Source organism: Nelumbo lutea, chromosome 1, assembly GCF_056320005.1.
Source record: "Nelumbo lutea isolate HS-2025 chromosome 1, American lotus-T2T, whole genome shotgun sequence".
Taxonomy (NCBI): domain Eukaryota; kingdom Viridiplantae; phylum Streptophyta; class Magnoliopsida; order Proteales; family Nelumbonaceae; genus Nelumbo; species Nelumbo lutea.
Window position 1 is genome coordinate 97710419 of NC_142684.1, and position 10521 is coordinate 97720939.

Below are 10521 nucleotides of genomic sequence, written 5' to 3' on the forward strand. Positions count from 1 at the left end.
TGAAGCCCAGGGCAGGTTCTTGGAGATTTTTCCTGAAAACCCTAGATAACTGGAGGAACCTTGTTATAGGTCGTAGAGACAATTTGAAATAGGTGCTTTGGGATCAGAGGTAAGCCTTTTGATTTCTATTAGGGGCGGTTTGGTTGGATTGAATTTTGGAACATTAAATCTAGCCTAGTAAATCTAGCCTAGTAAAGCCCTAATTTTGGGGGGTTGAAAGGTTGTTCTTTACTTAGAACATTAAATCTAGCCTAGTAAAGCCCTAATTTGATTTTCGTTTGCATCCATTTGCTCAATGGAGCAAACTAGAGGAGAGACCAAATATTCCATAGATTATGGGTTTGGACATGGGGGGGCCAGTGGAGAATTTCTTTGGGGCTGTGACTACTGTGAAGCTAGATGGGACCAACTATTTAGCTTGGTCTCAATATATTAAGATACATGTGCGTAGAAGAGGAAAATTGGGTTATATTACCAAGAGCAAGAAGAAATTGGAGGAGGATGATCATACCTATGAAAGGTGGATGCAAGAAAATTACATAGTAGTGGGTTGGTTAGTGAATTCTATGCAACCACACATTAGTTAACATTACCTGTGGATGGAAGCCCTTAGCAGTCTACTTCTCTATGCTGAAATCTTTTTAGCAAGAGATTGATCTAATGGAGACTATTGTTTGGGATTGCACAAAGGATGCAGAAACATATAGGAGATTAGTGGTGAGAAATCGTGTCTTTGAGTTCCTCACCAGACTCAACTCAGAGTATGATATTGTGAGGAAAAATGTTTTAGCAAAGAATGAGGTGACTTTGTCTCAAGCATATGCTATGGTGAGCAGTGAGGAGAGCAGAAGACAGGTTCAGTCTGTTGAGCCGCAGGTTGATCACTATGCTAATGCTAGGATGAAGCCAAAGGTTAGCACTGGGAAGAAAGATGTTATCTGTGAATACTGCAAGAAGCCTAAACACACTAAAGACACATGTTGGAAGCTGCATCCAGGGCTCGTTTCTGCCAGATTCAAGAAAGAAAATGGTGGAAAAAGGGTTGAAAGTGGAAAAAGGTGGAAATGCAAATGTAGCCACCTCTTCACAAGGTGAACAAGGACAAGGTGGAGAGAAGTTTGTGGGAGAACAACTTGCAGCTACTAAGGCTGAATATGAGAAGTATGGCCGAATCATCAGTCACTTGGAGTCCACTGCTACAGCTCCTTCAGAGATTATTCCTTCCTCTTTATATGCTCACTCAGGCATTTGTGCCACTACACATCATGCTTCTATCTCAGGTATTCATAAAATCCCTTGGATAATTGGTTCTGATGCTTCTAACAATATGGCCAGTGTTTTACAGTTATTCACCTCTTACCAACTTCTTTCTAGTCGAGATAAGATATCCCTTGTTGATGGCTTCCTAGCCCCTATCATGGGAAAGGGAGAAGACCTTTAATGCCCTGACCTTATCATCTATTTTTCATGTACCTAAACTTAATACTAATTTCCTTTCAGTTAGTAATTTGACTAAATCCTTGAATTGCAGTGTAACCTTTTTTTTTCCTTTATATTGTGTTTTTCAGGACATGGAATCTCAGAAAGTGATAGGGAGTGGCCATGAGGCGAATGGGTATCTGTTAGACATGTCTAAGCAGAGCCAAGTACAACCTAAGAGAACCGCATTTGTTTCAGAGTTCACTAGCCGTATTATGTTATGTCATAGTCGTTTGGGTCATTTGTCCTTTTCTTCATTGAGTCAGTTGCTTCCAGAGTTATTTAAAGGACTTATACTTCAAGTCTTGTGAGTTCTCAAAGCATTGTAAAAGCACTTATACTTCAAGTAATAAAAGATCAACTATTCCTTTTAATATTGTTCACTCTGATGTGTGGGGGCCTTACCATTTACCATGCATGGGTGGGTATAAATATTTCATCCTATTTTCTGATGATTTTTCACGATATACTTGGATTTACCTTATGCGCTCTCGGGCTGAAGTGCCTAAACTTATGCAACAGTTCCATGAACACATACTCACTCAGTGTAATACCCGCGTCAAAATATTCCAATCAAACAATGATAAGGAATATTTTGAGAAGGACCTTACCTCCTATCTTGAGAAGTTTGGGGTTATTCATTAGAGTTCTTGTGCCCGCACTCCACAACAAAATGGAGTAGAAGAGAAGAAAAACAGACACATTGTGGAAGTTCCAAGGAGCATTCTTTTTGCTACCATGTTCTTGTGGAGTTTTAGGGCGATGCAGTTTTAACATCTACCTACCCTATTAATTGCATGCCTTCTTGAGTCTTGGGATAAAATCTCTTTTTGGAGTCCTCTTTCATGATGTTGACATTTTCTCTATTCCTCTGAGGGTTTTTTGTTGCACTTGTTATGTCAACATTCCCAATTCCAAAAGACACAAGTTTGACCCCAAGGCTCAGAAGTGTATCTTCCTTGGCTATGCCTCCACACAAAAAGGGGAAGTGTAGTGAGAATGGGCCGAATGGGCCTTAGTGTTCTTTATTTCTTTTAAGCAGTATTTAAAAGTTGTTTCTTAGTTATGGGCCTTACGGCCTTCTTTTGTTTTCTTTAATTATTTCTTTGGTGTTGGTCGCCCCATTAAGGGCATCCAAGTAACTGTACTCAAACTTAGAATTATTAATAAAAGTGATGAAATGGGGCTAGAGAGAGAGGTTCGAATTCTTCTTTTCTCTCTTCCCTTCTTTTCTTCTTCCACAACCTATTGTTGAAACTTCTTTCTTCTTCTTTCTCTTTCTCTCTTTTCTTCTTTTCTTGCATTATCTGAATTACTGTAAGTGTAATTTTCAACTCAGGTATTTTAGATGTTTGTAAGATACTTAAAGAATAGAGATCATTACATTAAAGACGAATTAGTATGGCTTCCTTGTAAAGATTTGCATAATCATATTTACCATACCGAAGTGTATTTTTGGATATCTTAGACCCAATTAGAAGTGGAAGGAGACTCCAAGCTGGTGATAGGGTGGATGCAAAATGGAAACCTGGGAGTGTGGTCTCTTAGACAGCCGCTAAGAGAGATTATTAGCTTAGAAAGGGAGATTGGGGTGCACTTTAATTGGGTAAGAAGGTCAGCAAATGGAATGGCTGACACTTTAGCTAAGCAAGGAGTTACTAGGGAAGCTTTGTTTTGGGCATGTTTGTAAGTTTTTGATTTTCTTTTTCCATCCTTTTTTGTGGGTGGTAAGCCTGTAATCTTTTTAATTATCTAATGAAAATTACTATCAAAAAAAATTATCTTGGACCCAATTAATATTATTTTTCACTATCACAAAGATGGACTAGTAAAGATATTCAACACCTTGAACAAGAGTTTTAACTTCCACTTCTACAGAAGTCAAGGTATTAGAAAGATCAACATGATAAGAATCTCACTCATTTATTCAAATACTCAAAGACTAAAATGTTGTAGCTGGTCTAGAACTAGGGCTGTCAATGGGTCATTTCTGCCTGATTGCCCAAACCAAACCGATTATGTCAATTCTGGTTCCATGATTTTGTCCCAATTAATAAATTGGTCGGTTCTGGTTCTTGCCTGTTCCGAACTGGTTATTCTATTAAATATACATAAGGTTTTCCTAATTTTCTCATAACTTGTATCATATTTTATGTTTGAAATGATAAATTTGATAGATGATATTAGTTAAAAATGTTTAATTTATTTTTTTGATAAATGAAAATTGTTTAATTTATTAACATATAAATAATTTAGTATTTTACTATCATTTTCGTTAAGGTTATATTATCAAAATTTAAGTTTTAAGTTATTATTTAAATAAATAAATATAGTTTTCAGTATAATCGGGTCTATTGGATCAGACCCGATTATTAACCAAGATGGTTCTGGGTCTGTGATGTTGTTCCAATCAATAATCAGTTTGGGACTAGGATCACCCAGACCCGACCTGTTGACAGCCCTATCTAGAACTTACCACTACAGTTCCATGAAGATCGTGTATAATTGAATACTATTGAACAATGGTTAAAAACAATCACAACAACCGATGGAACATTCAATTAATATTGAGAGGCACTCCAAAGAAATACCATCTGAATTTTAGGTGATGCCAAAATAAGCTTTCTGATCAAGATGAGGACATGAAACCATTAAGTTGTGGAAGATTTGTAAAGTGTGGAATCAAATCCTGAATTTTATGATACACAACCTCATCACTTGACTTTCAGACTCAATTTTCTATATCAAAACTTGTCAAATTGCCTTTTGGAATCATTGGAAAGATCATTCATGAACAGAGTGATGGCCATTCAAGAACAACATGTTCACAAAGAGAAAGTATCTGAGATGAGGATGCTCAGATGGATGAATGGCAAGACTAAAAAGGAAAAAATTAGAAACAAGTGCTTTAGGAAAGATTTGTGAGCAGTCCTAATTGGTGACAAGGAAAAGTCATCTAAGATGGTCTTGTCGTGTGCATAGATGAAAAATGACTGCAGCGATGAGGAATTACTTGGTGCAAATGGAAGGATCTAAAATGGCACGGGGAAGACCAAAGAAAATGAAGGTTGAAATGATAGGAAATAATCTAAGGACTCAAATTGACAAAAAAAGTACAAGATGTTAATAAAATCATTCTTTCTGATAGATCATAGATAAAGGAATTTTATTAAAGCAAAAAAAAAAAAGTTATATGAAATGTATAGATAAAAAGATAGAGGCAAGGGAAAGTTAACCCTTAGCTCCAAAACTGAAGAAGAGTCCCATACACCGATATACAAAAAGAGTCCAAACATAGACACTTGGAATAAGAGAGAAACCAGATTCCCAAATCAAATGATGCCCCACTAAGTTCAATAGCCACCCCATGCCAACTATCCAATTTGAGGCATCTTCCATACGCTGGGACCTTAGCTAAGGAATTACCAGGAACCTGACCTCAAACCTTACAAGCTCCCTCTCGCTCATCCCTTAGTTGTGGTTCGTTGCTTTCTGTCTCTTCCCTCTTTTTCCTTTCCCTTTAACAACAAACTTTTCAAATTTCTTCCCAAGGGATATAGACACTAAAGCTTTAACATTTTCTTCCCATCCATTAGCAACAATTTTGCTCAAACAATCACTTGTCCATGATGGGAAGTTTGATCCTGGTTTTTCCCTATCTTCTAGAATTTGAAGTATTCATTTTCTCTAGAATCTTCTAATACTATCTACTTGAACCTCCTTCCATTTTCATTGATATCAGTAATAGAACTGTTGGAGACCAAGATATAGCCTAAGAACATTATCTATCACTTCCTTTCAGATCTAGATTAGGCCAGTCATAACCCACACTTAAGCACCCATCTTCACTCTTCACACCCCTGTGTTTAGTTTACACCGACACATCCCTAGCATTTCTTAGATCCTTCTAGGAATGGTCATTTATGACCTAGCCAAGGACCAGACCTGGACATACAATATCAAGCCCGTAGTGCAGGCCAGTCTGGGCCCAGACAGCCTAAAATCTGTTATTGCCTGTAAAAACCTGGCCCAGGCCCAGCTCATGATCATCCCTAGACCCTTCCCCCAATAACTTCTCTTTTTCATTTATAACAGAGGACAGGTGCTTAAATGGGTTTGAGACCTAGGAGTCCATCACATGTTGAAGCTCTTAGCTCCAGAAAAATAGATATTTCCAAAGGTGTCAAAGCGATTGGATTCTCAAAAAAGTTAAGGCCAGTGTCTTTTAAGCTTTGATTCATCTCTTAATATTCCTTGAGAATTCATTTAAGTTTTCAGCACCCACATGTTTCATGGAGTGGTCCCTCTCTAAAAGACACATATCCTTCTCCTAATCAACCTTATAAATCTTTATTCATTCAAATCTGCTTCTCCAGTCAAACCCGATTTTCCTCTTTTGTCTTAAAAACCAGAAGTTGAAGGTTTCTTCTACCCCAGACCTACTCCAAACCCTTACCCATTGAACAAAACTCCATCAAAGGCCCCTTCTATTTCTTTTCCATAGTGAAATAACTACAGATATGCCAAGTGTAATATACTTCATATTCCTTCCCTTAAAGCATTGAGGCCTTTTGAGGAACACAATGAACAATGTCCTTGACGTTAAATCTTGATGCCCGTTTTTAGCTATTCATGGTAGGCTCATACGAAGATATCCTCTGCTTCAACTGATACCCTCTTCAGATTCCAAATAATTAACAAGTTAGCCTTTTAATATTGGGTAGGCAAACCAAGATAGTTGCCTACATCTGGTTGTTACAGCTATTGGTGAGGCCATTGAAGCCATGATTGAGGGGAAATTAGTTAAGGTTATGAGAGCATTAAGTGGGGTGGGAGGAAGTAATGTTGTGGCTACAAAACACAGGAGTTCCACTAGAAATGGCATCCATTTTGCAGTAGAGACTATGTGGGGGAGGGTGGGGAGGAAGAAGAATAGGTTAACTAAGAAGAGAATATAAGGAAGTTAGAGTCAAAGGATGAAGGATGTTACAACTATGGAGACAGTGAGGAGAAGAGTAGAGAGATGGAAGAGTTGAAGGGACTAAAGATGACGTGAGGCTCACCAGATCAACAAGTCTCTCCTACTCAAGTAGGTGGTGGACCAAGATGTAGCATGGCCAATTCTCTAGGTCCAAGGGCTATTAATTCCATGCAATCCATATTCAATAAGTAATCAACATTCTTCTCCATGAATATTGTTTGTCTAGGGTTGATGAGAAGGGTAGGGCTTCAACTGAAGTGGTTATCCAGGACAAGTGGTGGTAATCAAGGCGGGGAATGCAAAGAGGAAGGCTTTTTAGCATAAAATCCTGGTATAGTGGTTTGAAGACATTGGCAGAACCCATAGAGGTTAAACCATATGTAGAAAAGATCAAGCAATGTTGATGCAAACCAAAGGTGAAAGATTAGTTTTCCTTGTTTATTTAATTTTATTTTTTCATCAAAAATTAAAGCTTTGGATATCTTGGATGACAAATGCAACACCTTCAATGGTCACAAGCTTTTTCTGGTGTACAATTAGGACTCACACTATTTTTTCTATTTTGTGAGTGAGAATCTTTAAAATTCCTCTCAATTTTTGGTGTAAATCCACATTCATAGAAACTGGAAACACCCTAGGAGGGTTCATCAAAATCAATGAAGTTAATACAAGTAAGGCAATGAATTCTGTATCCTTATCTAGGAATATCTTTGGCTAAGATCCCAAAAACTGAGTAAGCTCCAATGAGTGTGTAAAATGACTATCTTCCATACAAAGCTGTTGGAAGATGTGTATTTAGGAGTCTATGGGTATACCAGGTATTTTACATGTAACATGATCATGTTATAGCATACCCAAAGTTGTAAGGGCAATATTGTAAGTTTGTAACTTTCATACTTATTTCATTATGGAATCAAAGTGTTTGAGAGGGTCGGATCTCTCTAACAAAACCTTCTCTTCTCTTCCTTCTTTCTTCTCTTCTTCTCTCCCAAAACTCAAATAACAATAAAACAAACTTTCTATTCATCATAGATGGTTAAGAAATTTAAGAGTACAATCATGTCAATGTTAAGCCAGAACAGTACAACCATGTCATGTTAAGCCAGAACCATGGCCAATTCTTCTTTTACGTATGGACTGTAGAGGTTCTTTTATGTATTTGTGCATTTCCTGTGACCATGTAAATCCCTCTTTAAGCCACACTTGTCTCTGGTATTCTTTTAGAGGTAATTCTTAACAAGATACTGTAAATACAGGAAAAATGTGAATAAGGCCTTTGAGACAAAACAAGGGCATATAGGTATAAATCTCATGCAAATGGGCAATCAATGACACCAATAGATGTGTAAAACCCAAGGTTAGAATTAGATAGAATGAAAATCCTGTTTATATGTAGAAAGGAGGGGGGCTAATTTGGGATTGCAATGGCCCAATCGGGGTGGCAGATGCATCAATGTAAATGTTAAAACTGCCTTGTTTGACCTCAGAATTGTTTGCCAGCTAGGCCTAGAGCTTATGGGGGTAGAAGGGAACTCAGCCAACACAATCAACAAGATTGGCCTGCCACATGGAGGACCTTGGAGAATGGACCATTTACTTGCTGAAGCTAGGGATCTGGCGTCCAATGTTATCATTTACTTTTGGTGGATTCCCAAACAAATTAACAGTATTGCTAATAATTTGGCTAAAACAGGGGCGTATAGAGACAATCTGTATAGTTTAAATTGTATGCCTTCTAAATTCTTGCTGTTTTTATTTTTTATCAGTGAAAATTATTTGTATTAATGGATTAAAAAGGTAAATAATACAACACGATGGGAAAGTTATTCCTTTTGCTCAAACCCCATAAAAAACCAGCCCAGAACAACTGTTGTCTTGTTACACCCTGTTTATCCAGAGAGTCAGCAAGCCCATTCAACTCCTGACTGACTTAAACTCAGCCCCTAAATTCTTGCTGTTTGGAAGGCTCTTTTTTCAGTTTTTTTGTATATTCCTTCTTTGGTGTGTAAATTCCCTGTTCTATATTCCTTATTTTATAGTCACTTTCTATCAAAAAAGAAATCCTGTTTATATTTGAATTCTACCTTGTCCAAAACAAGGTTATTGTTATGTACAGGAAACATGCTGCTAAGGCCCTTTAGGTCAAATAAGAGCCAATAGGCACAAATGTTGCATAACTGGGCAATGCTTATAATAGGCACTGGTAGATAATGGAAAACCAAGGTTCTAAATTTGAAATATTGAAACTCCTGCTTCAGCTTTCAAAAATAACTCTTGCTCCCATTTCAATGATAATCCTCACATTCATATATAACAAAGAGAGAAAAAGAAACTTAGTTTGAACAAATTTTGGATGCAGATAAATTGAAAGAAACAAGGAAATATATTTTTATCAATAATATAAATTGTATTCAATCAGGAGAAAACTCCCTGCTACCCAAAAGACTGATAGAAATAAGGAAATATTTACCCCACCATTCATAATCCTAAAAAAACAGTTAAAAAAATGATAATTCACAAATAGGTCAGGAAGATAGACTAAGCACTTCTCAGACTACTAAACATATAGTCCTATCATTCAAGTATATCTTATAAAAACACTTGTCCAAGTTGAACACTCCGGTTCAACCAGAATGTTCTTTCCTACCATATGCTAGAAATATTGTTATCATGTATTCCATGTAACCTATTTCATTTGTTCCAAACTTCGCATTTAACCAATCAAAGCTACAATAAATATGACAGAAAAACAGAATACTTGATAAAAGCTACAACAGGTATGAGAGAAAAAGAGAGCATCCGACACATGCTAAGAGAATAACATTAATAATTAATAAAACTCATGCAGTTTAATGTACCTGCCGCTGCTGAACATCTTGTGGTGGAGGCCAAAACAACGAGGAGAATTGGAGACCATCGATCCACCTTTCACTTGAACTAGCCATGTGATTCACTTCCAATTTAACCAATCTACGCGTATCCAGCCAATAATAAGAAATCCGTATTTTGGAACTCAAAGCAGAGCATCACACCACCAGTCCACCTCTCCGACAGAATTGTCTACAACGGAGTATGGATCTAAATTCAAAACTACAGAAGAACAACTTCTGCTAATTAGTCCTTCCATAAATCCACATTTCTTGTCTCCATTGTGTTCATAACTCCACCACCACAAAAAGAATCAAATTACACCTCAAAAAAATTCAACCCATTTAAAATTATCAAGACAGGTAATTCCCTCTCGATTCTCTGCAGAATCAAAAGCCGCCGAGAAACCAAAATCACTGGAACATACAAAAAATCAACGAAATATAAAATAATGAAAAAATGATTTCCATCACCGGGTTCCCATCTCCACTTCAAAAGCCCGCAAGAAGCAGTCACATTTTTCCTTCAACAATCCAAAAGACTCCCCTTCAACTAGAACCAATCAAACTCTTACTAAGAAAAACACAGAAAAAGAATAACGGAAGAATATTTCGACTAACAACACTCGAACCAGAACAAAAAAATCAAAAATCCCAAGATATTTCCGTCAAAAAAATCCCACAAAAAAAAACAATCTAAAAACATAAGAAACGGCTTACATGCTTTTGGTTCTGAGAACGTATGGAAGAATTCTAAGCTCTGCTCTCCGTTGCTCTACTTTCGCTTTCTATCTCTTCTTCTCTCTCTGAGCTTCTGGTAACGAAAAAAAATGATTCTTTTTTCAGAGAATTATGGAATGAGAGGGGAAAATCTTTTCGCGACTTCTAAGTAACCCAAGCTGGCACATTCGGCCAATGCATCGCTGCCTACGTGGCGTTGATATTTTCATCGACCTCCAATGATGTACATGGCTTCAGATCTCACATATCATCCACATGCATGTCTTTTCCCATGCATACATGCCCAACATCCATCCACATACAGCATAAAATAACAAAAAAAAATTCGGGTGAGAAACTGTCAACCAATTCGAGTGATTGATGAAAGGACGATAATAACCTTGTCATGTTTTACGCAATAAAATAGTGAGATATTATGATGCCTCTGAATAGTAAACTAGTTTTCTGCTGAGA

At 37.1% G+C, this 10521-nt stretch overlaps 1 protein-coding gene across 8 annotated transcripts in view; it reads right to left on the minus strand.

Moving 5' to 3' along the window:
• The window catches only part of LOC148876322 (protein GIGANTEA-like), a 60445-nt gene extending 50212 nt beyond the window's left edge, over positions 1–10233 (minus strand). For 3 of the 8 annotated variants that reach the window (XM_088966577.1, XM_088966572.1, XM_088966580.1), the window contains exons 1-2: positions 10048–10233; positions 9319–9550 (exon numbers count right to left, since the gene is read on the minus strand). In XM_088966577.1, coding sequence (XP_088822703.1) covers positions 9319–9405 — 87 coding nt within the window. In that variant the 5' untranslated portion in view covers positions 9406–9550; positions 10048–10233. Of the gene's footprint in view, positions 1–9318; positions 9881–10047 lie in introns of all 8 variants that reach the window. The other 5 variants (XM_088966578.1, XM_088966573.1, XM_088966574.1 and 2 more) reach the window with 4 other exon arrangements.
• Between the last annotated feature and the right edge of the window lie 288 nt (positions 10234–10521).